The sequence below is a fragment of the Triturus cristatus genome, chromosome 1_2, assembly GCF_964204655.1.
Source record: "Triturus cristatus chromosome 1_2, aTriCri1.1, whole genome shotgun sequence".
NCBI lineage: Eukaryota > Metazoa > Chordata > Amphibia > Caudata > Salamandridae > Triturus > Triturus cristatus.
Window position 1 is genome coordinate 954651566 of NC_140580.1, and position 13716 is coordinate 954665281.

A 13716-nucleotide genomic window follows, 5' to 3' on the forward strand; every position below is an offset into this window, starting at 1 on the left:
GTGCCTCGAGTGCGTGACATGCCTTGTTGCCCTGTGACATTTACGTCATGGTTAGTGTTGCCCTGACTACATCTCCCGGAATGCATTGCCTGTCTGCACTGACACGTGTGGACTGCAGTGTGATTCTCGTTTCACAATGGGGGATGTGGGATAGGGGTAGGGGAGGCTACATTGCTGTGCTTTCGTCTTACCTTGGTGTGTTGCGGCTCTGGCAGAGCTGTCGGCGTCCCCAAGACCCACGACGCTCTCTTGCTCGAGTGTGGCCGCCACCAGCTCCTCCAGTTCGGTGAGGGCAGGTGCCCTGTTGGTTCCACCTCCGGTCTGGCTGGCCTCCTTCTGGATGTCGCCCATCTTCCTCTTGGTCACAATCCTCAGGTCATACCAGCGCTTTTTGAGGACCTCAATGTCCCTGTGGGTCACTCCCACAGCATTGACCTGCGCCTGGATGGCCAGCCATATGTTGCGCTTTTCGGCCTCAGGCACTTGCAGGGATTGCCTCCCAAACAGCTTCTGGTGCTGCTTCACCACCTCCTCCACCAGCACCTGGAGTTCCTTGGGGCTGAATTTGAGCTTCCTCCTCCTTTCCCCTCCGTCTTTCTGTGTTCTCTGGCTGGACATGCTGTTCGTTTCCCGCTCGCACATGCAACTGCTCCCTGCCTCTCCTCTGCACTCCAGGCCTCTCCAGGGTCGGCTAATTGTGTACACCTGCCTGGGTGTGGGCAGTTCCTGGTTGGGTGGGCTGTCGTTGCACAGGATTAGCTGTTTCGTCAAGTCATGTGATGTTATTTACCGAATCCGTACGTACCGATTCGGTATTTTCCGAATCGGTAGATACCACCTCGGTATTTTCCGAATCGGTAGATACCACCTCGGTATTTTCCGAATCGGTGAATTCCGATTCGTATTTACCGAATGTTACCGAATCGGTAACTGTTACCGAATTTTTACCTACATATAACTTACCGATTCTAATTTACCGATTCGGTACGGCTCGGTATTTAAGAACCGGTAAAATTTATTTACCTACATGAGGCCCTAATTTCCTTATTAATACTGACAAAGCTGGATTATTGTTACAGACTTTTTCTTAAGCTCCAAAAACAATACGTGAAGAAACTCCAAAGCGTGCAGAATGCGGCGGCCAGGCTTATTTTTGATTTTCCCAAATTCCATCCGGTTCCAGCCTTCATTAAGGAACTTCAAAGGCTCTCAGTGAATAACCGCATTACATTTAAGGCACTATACCTTACCTATAAATCCTTGCATGATCTAGGTCCCAGCTACCTCAAACAGTCATTCTCCTGGTATAAACCTAATAGAGACCTACAATAAAAAAACTCCCTGACTGTCCCTTGTCCCAGCTTTAAGAGACTCCAATGGGGAGTCAGTTGCTTTTCCTCTGAAGCCCAAGCCATCTGGAACAGTCTGCCTATACATATTAAAGCAACTCCCACATTATTGAGTTTTTAGGAAAAAAATAAAAACCTGGCTTTTTAACCTCTAGCTTTCCCCTGCTCTCACCTTACTGATAGTCCCAACTAGCACCAAGACACCCTTGGGTATTTGAGCGTTTTAGAAACATTTTAACATAACATACCATAACCTGTAGTGCAATTACATTCCAAAACAGACACACATTTACTTTTTGTGCCTGCACCCATATCCATGCTATTTGTTTTTCTTTATGTATACCAATACTTTTCTAGGCTTAGTCAAAATATTAAGCGTAGTGCCTCATTTTAAAAAGTACTGCTCTCCTTAAATGACAGTCTAATTACATCAACAATCATGCTTCAAATTCCAATATACGTATGATAGATTTCTTGCTAAAGGTAGGCCTCCAAAACTAATAAACACTCTTAATAGTCTGCAGCTAAGGAAATCCCACAATCTCTGCTCCCAACTGCTGACCAATATGATCATAGACAATATATTATGCCAAAGAAATATTTCACTTCTAAGCTAGAAATTTCAGCTCCCTAAGTGTGATATTCTTGTCCATGCTTTATGTACTCAATGTCTGTGGTGAAAGCCCTTCTTATCTTGGGTGGAGTTTTAGGCTCTCCAGGATTGGGTAATTTTAATACAGAATAAGTTTATAGTCATAATAAGGGCTCTGAGTAGCTAAAAGAGTTCAGCTGTGTACAACAATTATGTGCTCCAGGCATTTTGCTAATGATGTATGTTATGCCATGAGCAAATGTTTTTAATCAGTGAGGCCCTCTGTTTTGGATGCTTTATTCCCTGCCTAGTTGCTTTCAAGGTCATCAGGCACAGCCCATGCCTCTTCTCTTCCGAAAGGTGTGCTCTTACCACCAAGGCCCATCTCCCACTGTGGGAGTGGAACCAACTTCAGGAGGTTTAGGTGCACCGGCCTATTCACTTGTTAATGGCCCATTTGTTATGTGCGAGGGTCATTGCCCTGAAGCCCTGCCTGAGTTTTTTCTCAAGGCAGATATTAACTTTTCCAATTGAATGAAAGAGGAAGGAACAAGAACACATGGGCAGTTCATCTTCTCAGCAGGACTAGCACTGATGTGGGACAGGCTGCAGCTACCTCATGACTGATCTCGAGATCTGAGAAGTAGTCTATCTCATCCTTGCCCATGGTAGCATTAATAGACTTGAACCACACAAAAGTCCTCATGATGAAGCAACAGAAGCCACTTCTTACGTACTTCTGTAAATGCCTCATTCCCACTAGTGGTGTGCTTGTGTCACTCCACTTTGAAGCACTTAACATGAGCACCAGTTAAGTCACGTACAATTTCTTTAGGCATGGGGAGATTAAGTGATTTGACCAGAATCACAGGATTTTAAGCCAACGTCAAGAATTGAGTTCCAAGTTTGCAGCTCTAGCATAATGCCACATACTCTCCACACTTCCGGCTTGAAAGCCATCTCACTCATAAGGCAGGTGGTTGAGCACAGCCTATGCTACTGCAGTATGTTGTAGTTAACCTAGTGTGGTCTGGGAAGGCAAACTATATTTAAATACACCGGAAGGGCAAATTGAAGTGGACACCAACATGGCCCATTTTACAGCAGAACTTTGCACCTTAGCTGGAGCACTAAGTCCAAACTGTAATGGGTGTGGGTTCCAATGCAGTAGCAAGGGCACCATGAGCAAGATAGGGATTTGGTCTCCTGTCTACCTACTCTGTTTTGGCTTTATAAAAAATAGCCACTAATTATGGTGAAGTACGACCCTGTGTCTCTTCACCTACTTCACTAAGCTTGATATATATCAATCTGCATTTTATAATATTATGAGGCCAAGGAGTCTCTGACAACTGCTTTACATACTGTGATCAGTAGTGGCTGCGTCAGTGATTGTTCTTTTCCCTACCCCCTCCGTTGTTAGTGTTGACTCCTCACTGGCCCCCACCCTCCCACCAACCATAAAAATAACTGTCATGATGTGGTTCCCTTGGGCTGCATCATAGTGCTTTTTGAAAATTTGAATTTCAATTTCATCCATGCTGCAGAGCAGGCATAGTGCTGTACAACATGGCAAAAAACTCTGACAAAGCCAGTAGCTCCTTTGTAGGTGACACCTGTTGGCTTTGCCAATGCTTGTTATAGGACTATTCGTCACCCATCTCTGGGAATTAAGCTGCTTTACTTTGTAAAGCTTTGGGAATAGTTTAGAAATTGAGCAATTCAAAGGATTTAAATGTAATTACATCTTATGGCAATATTAGAACAATAGTGACATTATTAGAAAATATATTCAAAGAACATGCTTTTTTCTGTTAAAATTAAACGTCCCCATGCTGTGGGCATAACATTACTATGGTTCGGGGGCTGTAGAGAATGTACCTATTAGCACAATGCAACTCTAGCCACTCACTCATCTAGCCATCATTTTAAGAGCGTATTCCAAAGTGCATATTAATATGTAATCAAATTTGCAAAAAAAAATATCGGATCATTTTACATTGGTTCACGGTTTAATGCACCATCATTCTTTAATTGCAGATAAGGATCAAACTGCAATAGTGAAGTAATCTGGGATTCAAAGCTGACCCAAACTGCTTTTAGCAATGTTTATAAAACCACTAACAATTTTTCATCTCAAATAGTCTAAATTCAATGTTTTCTGTAAATAAAGTTTACTTTATTAAATAGGGAAAAGGTTACTTTGCATGAAAAATATTTAACACAGGGTTTTGCAGCTTTTCCTTTGAAATAGCTGTGCTTTGTGCTGCTAACGTGTGTTGCTGGTGAACAAAGTGTGTTTAAATGCAAAGTGTGTTTAAGGCTGCAGTACCGCCTCCTGTCTACAGGGGCAGAGCAGAGCAAAAATATAAACACACTTTAGGAAACACAGGTCCCCACAAGACAATTTTTTAAAAAGTTGTAAAAATTGGCACAGATGTTCCTGAAGCCATTTTTTATAATTTAAAGGACATTGCCTTGTGGAGACCTGGGTTCAGGTCCCCACAGTGCAATCAAGTCCCCACAGCGTGAGTGTGTTATCACACCCAAGTCCCCACAAGGATAGTCTCTCACACACACACACACACACACACACACACACAATGACACACACAATGACACACACAATGACACACACAATGACACACACAATGACACACTTCCGGGGGGAAGCTCAGGCTCAGATATTGAGAGGGGGAAGGGATACAAGTTGCCCATTCTACACACCCATGAGCCACAGTTGAATAGCAGAGCAGATTAAGATAGGCCCAGCCATTTACGCACCTCACATACAGGAGATTAGGGGACGATGGTAGACCACTGAGGCAGCACATTGCTGGGAGACTGGCATAGTCAACGTGCACTATGATGTGGAAAGCTAGACCATGTGATGTTATACCAAATGCCAATAAAATGCTTTACATTTTTTTGTTTTTTTTTTTTAAACACAAAAAAAACCTTACCTTCCAAGTGTGTTTAACAAAGTCCCACAGCTTAGAATTGGTGTACCTCAGGTCAACTCCACTCACAATCCCAGGAGCATGGAGGTGGGAAAGGTGAGCTATATCTGCTGCATTCTCTGGGATTTCCTATAACAGAAATATAATCGTTAAAAAAAAATTTGGACCAAAGATGTTCTACTTGAGTTTTAAAAGACAGGCACCATAGTTCTTCATGCACCCGGCGGAGAATCAGCCTACTCCTGCAGGCTTCCTTAGAAACAATGTTGGAAATCAGTTCCTTATGGTAAGGCTGCTAAACTGCTAGAATAGTTATGGAGGCAGTTAAAGTGATGAAATCAACTGAAACACTTTGCTTCTGTGCTTTCAACCTACATTTTAAAGAAGCCTTGGAAAGGACTTCGGTTTAACTATTAAAAACGTTGCTACTTTTCATAAAAAATATGATGCACCCTAGCTTGAACTTGGTTTTAAGCACACAAATTGTTACTTTAAAATATTTACCTCTGTTTAAGTGTGCTACATAATGGCACACGATCCTTTGTTTGGTTAAGGAATTTAGGAAGCGTTAGTGCCTTTGATTTTATCCATCAGGAGGTATCTCATATATAGAACCAAATCCAAGAAGGTGACAAAAAATCTAATTCGAGACGAATGGAGAAGAAATAGATATGCAAACTTTGTGAACTACTAAAAAGTCTCAATACTGATAACAAGCTACATTATTTTCTCGTGGTGAGGAGTGTTTGTGTACATCTATAAATGATTTATGCATATATTTTTTATTTTGATGTAAGAGATACGTGACAACGTTTTGTAGATACATCTCCTCCACTGGACCATAGCTTTATTATAAGGTTTCAATGTACTGTACTTCCAATATGGCAGCTGTGGTGTTTCCATCACATTAAAAAAGTTGTTCAATGACTCAATTAAATCATGTTGCAGTACTTTATAATATTCTAATAACCTAGGTATGTCCAACGTTGCAGGAATTATGGGATAGATTCGTTTTAATTGACTATCACTTTATTGTATTTGTGAGGTAACATTTTGTAATCACATTTTAGTACATCCAACTGGCAGCTTCTATAGGATAGGTTAGTCTGTAATATCCTCATCATATAATCTAGGCTCTGGGACAAGTGCCTAAAAATGGTGCACTCGTAGAATGCCACCATTGCAGATCAACAGTACATTACATCAAAAAAAAAATTCTAGCTCCTCCTCCGGTATCCATCCTTTAATATTTAAAAACGTCAAGAGATCTCATGATCTTACATTGGACGTGATAATCAACAGTATTATGCATTATGAACGGTACTGACTGCCCGTTGGTTAGTTTAACCGATACATTGATATGGCTATATTGGAGTTATGCACTGAAAATTTAAAACCTTCGGCTTCACTATACTTTGATTGTTAAGCCCTTGCACAGCAGTCTGGATTTCTTAAGATGGCGCAATAATTTCCCCCTCCATTTCTGGCAATATGCTCTTATGATCTACACAGGTCAGATAGATTGCTTGGTGTAGTCTCACTTCATAGGCTAATTTAGGATCGTATTTTAGGCAACCACACAACTGTCACCCTGGATATTCAATCTGTTTGAGCTATTGGGTGCATGGTGGTTTCAGAATACCAATCACGTCTCAATTAGCTGATTCCATTAGACCATGGCGGTTGTTTCAATCTTTTCGAACCGTTACTTGCACAGTAGTATTGTGTGGCTTTATCTCGGCATGGGGCAAACTATTTTGAAATGCCTGTAACGCCACTACAGGATGGCAGTCATTTCAATTTTTCAGAACTTATGTTTGCACAGTATAATTAACTGGTCTAATAGGTTCTGTTAGGCTGATGTGGGGCCAACTATTATGAAATGCCTATAGCTTAATCTTAGATGCGTCTTATGAAACATCAAGATATACTGAATCTTGGTATCCGCATGCTCGAATTATTGGACTCCACTACAAGATGGGAGCTATTTTTATTTTTTTAGAACTAGTGTATGCACAGTACAAATGATTAGCCCAACTGTCTTTTCTAATCTGACATGGTGCCGATGATTATGAAATGTCAGCACTTTAAAATCGGATGTTATTTAGACATTTTAGATACATTCCATCTCGACAACATTAATTATGCCTAGCTTTTACATCATTACAAGATAGCCACTAAACTTATTTTCTTGGGCATTATGGTTACATAGTGTTACCCGATCTTACCCACTGTCCGCCATAATATGGTGGGTCTATGTGCTAGGACATTGTTTTAATATGTACATATGATTTATTTCAATCATGATGGTTTATTAATGTGTACAGTTGTCTAGCATCTAAGATTTATGAATGTATGTACAAGTTCTCACAATAGAACGATATACGAACTTTTACATGCAAGATAAATACACATGTAGACACCAAGTAGAGAGGCTGCCATGCAAAGATACAATTTGGAGCTATTATTCCCCATTCAATGTATATTTTTTTCCTTTGATGCTTAGGCCAGTTCATGATTTATGTGACATCCTGGACCATTATATGGCAAATGAACCAAGGGAATATATACATCTTGATGTATTGAAGACAGAGTTTGACTTGTGGGGGCAGCAGAGAGCCGGCGCCCAAGATGGCCGCACTGACATAAGGCCCCTCCGACTCAGGGGAAAAATCTGCCATTATCCTGCCACAATGAGTCCCATCACACGCCAACAGGCTTCCAATTGACAAATCTAGTTCTGTCCTCTATGGCCATGAGCGATGCTGTACCGGCCCGGCAGCCCTCTCGACTCACAGTGGACCGAGAAACGATAATGGTGGCCTGCCAAGTGCCTGATCCAGTGAGTGGTCCCACCTGGCACTTATGAGTGGCACTGCAGAGTATTGGTCAGGGTCTCTCCTGCCTAGATACCTTCCTTCGCACGCTTTGGAAAGCGTCCCCCCCCTTACCGGGTGCCTGTTTAGGTCTCGCCTTGGCAGCGCATGCGCGGTCTCAGCGAGACATAAAGTAATCTGTATGTTGGGTTAAAATTAATGTTATTTGTCTTTCCGCTTGCTATTGGCTTAGTTGTGTTAGTGTTGTTGGTATCTCCTTTTCTGTTGGTGATTTCCTAACTTCCGTGTTGGCCCAATACAGCAGGGCCTAACTAGAGTGTTATTTCACTCTGCTTGCACTTCTTTCAGTGCCATCTGTTTTGCACGCTGTTGTCTTCCTTTGTAATTGGAGACTTTCGAGCCTGCTGGCTATTTATTGCCCGGTAGGAGAAGCAACGCGCACAAAGTCTTTGCGCACAGCTGCCTTTCTATTTCCAGCTTCCCTGCCTTCGGCATTGCTCACATGTAGCGTGCTCCTTATAGGGACCGACTACAGTGCTCCAGTATCAATACGCACTATATGGTCCCCCCGGGGCATAAGCAGACATCCACTTCTGCTTGCCTTTGTTATTGGGAAACCCGTATTCAGAGGGGTTTCCTAGAGACTTGCAGACTTCGCGTTTGGGCATCCCGACTCCTGGTGACAGATTGAAGCCAGGAGCACACGGCGCTGTGGTAATAAAAGAAACAAGTTATGTCTGCAACTGCTTATGAATGCACTTTGGGCACATTCCTTTAGCGTGCAGCACGTAACGGCTTTTCGTTTTCTGCATCCGCTTTTGTTTTACTTACTTGCATGTTTCTTATCTCGGCTTTTATCCTCGTGCATCACTGTTGCCGTGTTGCTGGCCCCCTTTCTCTTACCCCTCCCCGCCGTTTGTTATTGGTGTGCACATTCACAGGTCGCCTCTCTGTTTTTTGCAAGTCTTTTTTGTTTTTATGTTTTATTTTGCGTCTCCGCTTCTGTTTCACTTAATGTGCATGCAGTGTCTGTCTTTTTCACTTTGCCTGTTTGGGCCTCTGTACCTTATGTTTATGTAGATTGCTTTAAAGTTCCTTATTAGGAGGTTTGTATTCTTGTGCAGCTCTTTCATGCTGCCGGATTCAGTATATCAAGGCTCCTCAGGTGGGCCAAACCGAGAGACAGTAATGAGGGTCCTTGAAGTGCTGTTCTGTCCCCAGGCCAACCAAACCTCTCAAGGCTCGAAAGACATCAATGTACAACCTGCAAGTACCACCCACCTCCTTCCATAGAGCGGAGAAGTTCTCAGCCTCCCGGTTTGCATAATAAGCCCAATACCCCCAAAATGATGTCACTTCTTACCCAGGTGATTTAACATGTGAACCCATAACCTTGAAGGAGCATGGGAATTCTTGTCATTCTAGACTCTCCCTCGTTTTACAGTGTAGTGTTTTCGTTTCGGTGCCTGCTTCATCAATGCTGCGCTTTCACTCATACATTTATGCAGCACATGCTTCACTGACACCGCACTTCAACGAAGGTAGTAACATTTAATTAACTCTGCGTCACTGCCTGGGAGTGATTCGTATTAATGCTTTCCATTAACTGCTACGTCTGCTGCTCGTGCTGTGTTTCCCAGGAGCAAGGAGTTAAAGCTGTGCTTTTTATTTATTTACTAACCAGCATTATTTAAAAAGGCTATCCATTTACAAGAAACACTGCTACAAAGTGGAAGGCAAATTCCCAACAGGCTACTCCTGTTCTCTCCCCGCTCACCCCCTACAGCAGAAAACATGTCAGGCTGGTTTATTTAGACTGTGTGCTGTAAGCTTCAAGATCTTTATATTAAATTTATTATTACAAACTCTTGCATCTGTGTAATTTCATTAAATAGCTGCTCGTTCTCACCCCTATAGTATTTTCACTACAGAGCTTACAATAGAATTTTAAGATGACTGCTTGCACACACCTGTAATCTTTTATTCTGTCACAGGTTTTGAAATTACAGATAGCCCCTCCCTTTTTGCTTCGATTAATATGCCCTGTGCCAGAAGTCTGTTAAGTAATACACAAAAGTACCCCCTACTGACTTGTAGCACTTTGTAAACAACCAAGTATTTCACTTTCTTTTGTGCAACACAAGGTTGTTTTTTTAGGTGGTAACATGAAATCCAAGCTTGTAATCTCTTACAAGCATGCGAAAATTTGAAGATGGGTCGTCTTTTGTTCCTCAGTGCTGTCAGCCAAGACTCGCAGGCTAATGATATCAGAGTTATTAAAAAGAAAAACATCCCTCCCTCCCCCTTTGTGTTGCTTGTTACAGCTGGCACCGTAGTAAACACAGTAATGACTTTGGGAGGATAAAATGCATTTTCGGCCATTCTTTAATTAAAACATGTACTAGTATACCAGCCCATTAATTGTTTCAACCTTTAATTAAATAGTTTTTTTTTTTTTTTAACATGAAAGCATCAAGCAGATGATAATGCAAAGTATCTTTTTTGTGAGAAACTGAGGTGAGGTTATTGAACTGGAGAGCGCTTGGGCAAACTCTCTCAACACAAGCATCTTCAGCCAGCACAGCCAGCCACTTTGTGTTGTGCTTGAAGGCACTTCTGCTGAGTATACCCATTTCCAGCTCCATTTGCATACTTACAGTTACTATACACATACTTCGACTACACATCATACCACATAATTCCACTACATACCATATAATTCTACTACACAAATCCACTCCACACAATTCCACAACTAACAATACCAATACAACCCACATAATTCCACTACACATCACATACATACACTCCATAACACATGTGTAAAATACATTCTCATTTACAACGCCAATAGCTCTAACTCAAGGAAATGCGAGACCTATTGCATTTTCAATGCTGGTTTTCTTTTGGCCGTGCGGCAGGACCTGAAGTTCACGCTGGCTGCTGCTGGGGCCTGGCTAAGGCTTGATACGCTCGACTCTGCTGCTGCGGTGCCCTGGGATAGGAGCAGACCCACTACTGCGGATTGCTAAAGCTTGATGTGTGAGCACTGTCAGGGCTCACTGTCAGAGCACTCTAGTGCGGTGCAACCGGTGCCACGGCACTGACTCTTCGTGGGGGCGCCCTGTTTGGAAGTATTTGATGGTTTTAAAAAGCACCTGCTGATGCGTTCCTAGCCTCAGGCAATTTTCATACAACAATAAAAAAGTCAAGATAACTCCAGTGATTAATGTTCTTCCAGGAGAGAGAAGGAGTTTTGTCAAGTGGAAGTTTTAACTCTTATGGTAGCACTGAGGGTTAATGTGCCTGCTGCAAAGAATGTGTATCATGTAGATCACAAAGTGCATATAGTTTAAATAGGTCAGTGCTTTTGTCAGAGATGTTTTTATTACTAGAAGTGTAGATGTTAACATTCTAACATGAAACAGTGAGCTAATAACGGTCAAAGAGCTGCATGCAAACTAAGGTATGAATTAGAGCATTATGATTTTTTCCTCCGTCTTTCATTATCCAAAGGTTTCAAAAAAGTTCTTTTTGGCAAAACAAAAATCCTTATTAAATGTAACCCTCAACCATGGGGTTCTGTTTTAAATTCCAAGTCTGTGCTTCTCCAGACCAAGCACTCTTAAACTATACTGTCTACCAGTATGGTTGATGTGTAACTTACCTTGTAGTCCTCTGGCTTTTGTAACATTTCCTATACACTGATTTACACACATAAGATAGGGGGGTGGTGTGTGTGTTAGTGTGTGTGTGTTAGTGTGTGTGTGTGTGTGTTAGTGTTAGTGTGTGTGTGTGTGTGTGTGTTAGTGTTAGTGTGTGTGTGTGTGTGTGTGTGTGTGTTTGTGTGTGTGTGTGTGTTAGTGTTAGTGTGTGTGGTGTGTGTGTGTGTGTTAGTGTGTGTGTGTTGTGTGTGTGTGTGTGTGTGTGGTGTGTGTGTGTGTGTTAGTGTGTGTGTGTGTGTGTTAGTGTGTGTGTGTGTGTTAGTGTTGTGTGTGTTAGTGTGTGTGTGTGTGTGTGTGTGTGTGTGTGTGTGTGTGTGTGTGTGTGTGTGTGTGTGTTGTGTGTGTGTGTGTTGTGTGTGTGTGTGTGTGTTAGTGTGTGTGTGTGTGTGTTAGTGTGTGTGTGTGTGTGTTAGTGTGTGTGTGTGTGTGTTAGTGTGTGTGTGTGTGTGTGTTAGTGTGTGTGTGTGTGTGTTAGTGTGTGTGTGTGTGTGTGTGTGTTAGTGTGTGGTGTGTGTTAGTGTGTGTGTGTGTGTTAGTGTGTGGCTGTGTGTTAGTGTGTGGCTGTGTGTTAGTGTGTGGCTGTGTGTTAGTGTGTGTTGTGTGTGTTAGTGTGTGGCTGTGTGTTAGTGTGTGGCTGTGTGTTAGTGTGTGGCTGTGTGTTAGTGTGTGGCTGTGTGTTAGTGTGTGGCTGTGTGTTAGTGTGTGGCTGTGTGTTAGTGTGTGGCTGTGTGTTAGTGTGTGGCTGTGTGTTAGTGTGTGGCTGTGTGTTAGTGTGTGGCTGTGTGTTAGTGTGTGTGCTTGTGTGTTAGTGTGTGGCTGTGTGTTAGTGTGTGTGTGTGTGTTAGTGTGTGTGTGTGTTAGTGTGTGTGTGTGTGTTAGTGTGTGTGTGTTAGTGTGTGTGTGTGTGTGTGTGTGTAGTGTGTGTGTGTGTGTGTTAGTGTGTGTGTGTGTGTGTGTTGTGTGTGTGTTAGTGTGTGTGTGTGTGTGTGTGTGTTAGTGTGTGTGTGTTAGTGTGTGTGTGTGTGTGTTAGTGTGTGTGTGTGTTAGTGTGTGTGGTGTGTGTTAGTGTGTGTGTGTGTGTGTTAGTGTGTGTGTTAGTGTGTGTGTTGTGTGTGTTAGTGTTGTGTGTTAGTGTGTGTGTGTGTTAGTGTGTGTGTGTGTTGTGTGTGTGTGTGTTAGTGGTGTGTGTGTAGTTGTGTGTGTGTGTGTGTGTGTGTTTATGTGTGTGTGTGTGTGTGTGTGTGTGTGTTAGTGTGTGTGTTGTGTTAGTGTGTGTGTGTGTGTGTGTTAGTGTGTGTGTGTGTTAGTGTGTGTGTGTGTTAGTGTGTGTGTGTGTGTGTGTGGTGTGTGTGTTAGTGTGTGTGTGTGTGTGTGTTGGTGGTGTGTTAGTGTGTGTGTGTGTGTGTGTTAGTGTGTGTGTGTGTGTGTTAGTGTGTGTGTGTGTAGTGTGTGGTGTGTTTAGTGTGTGTGTGGTTATGTGTGTGTGTGTGTTAGTGTGTGTGGTGTTAGTGTGTGTGTGTGTGTTGTGTGTGGTTAGTGTGTGTGTGTGTGTGTGTTAGTGTGTGTGTGTGGTGTGTGTGTGTTAGTGTGTGTGTGTGTGTGTGTGTGTGTGTGTGTGGTGTGTTAGTGGTGTGTGTGTGTTAGTGTGTGTGTGTGTGTTAGTGTGTGTGTTGTGTGTGTGTGTTAGTGTGTGTTAGTGTGTGTGTGTGTTAGTGTGTGTGTGTGTGTGTGTGTGTGTGGTGTGTGTTAGTGTGTGTGTGTGTGTGTGTGTGTGTGTGTGTTATGTGTGTTAGTGTGTGTTAGTGTGTGTTAGTGGTGTGTGTGTGTGTTAGTGTGTGGTGTGTTAGTGTGTGTTAGTGTGTGTGGTGTAGTGTGTTAGTGTGGGTTAGTGTGTGTTAGTGTGTGTGTAGTGTGTGTGTGTTAGTGTGTGTGTGTTAGTGGGTGTGTGTGTTAGTGTGTGTGTGTGTTAGTGTGTGTGTGTGTGTGTTAGTGGTGTGTGTGTGTTAGTGTGTGTGTGTGTGTGTGTGTGTGTAGTGTGTGTGGTGTGTGTTAGTGTGTGTGTGTGTGTGTGTGTGTGTGTGTGGGTGTGTGTGTGTGTGTGTGTGTGGGGGGTGTGTGTGTTAGTGGTGGTGGGTTAGTGTGGGTGTGTAGTGTGGTGTGCTGTGTATGGGTGTGTGTTAGTGTGTGTGTTAGGCTGTGTAGTGGGTGTGAGTGAGTGTTAGTGTGGGTTAGTGTGTGTTGTGTGTGTTAGTG

General features: G+C 42.8%; 1 protein-coding gene across 1 annotated transcript in view; it reads right to left on the reverse strand.

Moving 5' to 3' along the window:
* The window catches only part of LOC146868433 (cholesterol 7-desaturase nvd-like), a 254645-nt gene that overhangs the window by 157449 nt on the left and 83480 nt on the right, over positions 1–13716 (reverse strand). The window contains exon 4 of the mRNA XM_085610047.1: positions 4905–5030. Coding sequence (XP_085466173.1) covers positions 4905–5030 — 126 coding nt within the window. The remainder of the gene's footprint in view (positions 1–4904; positions 5031–13716) is intronic.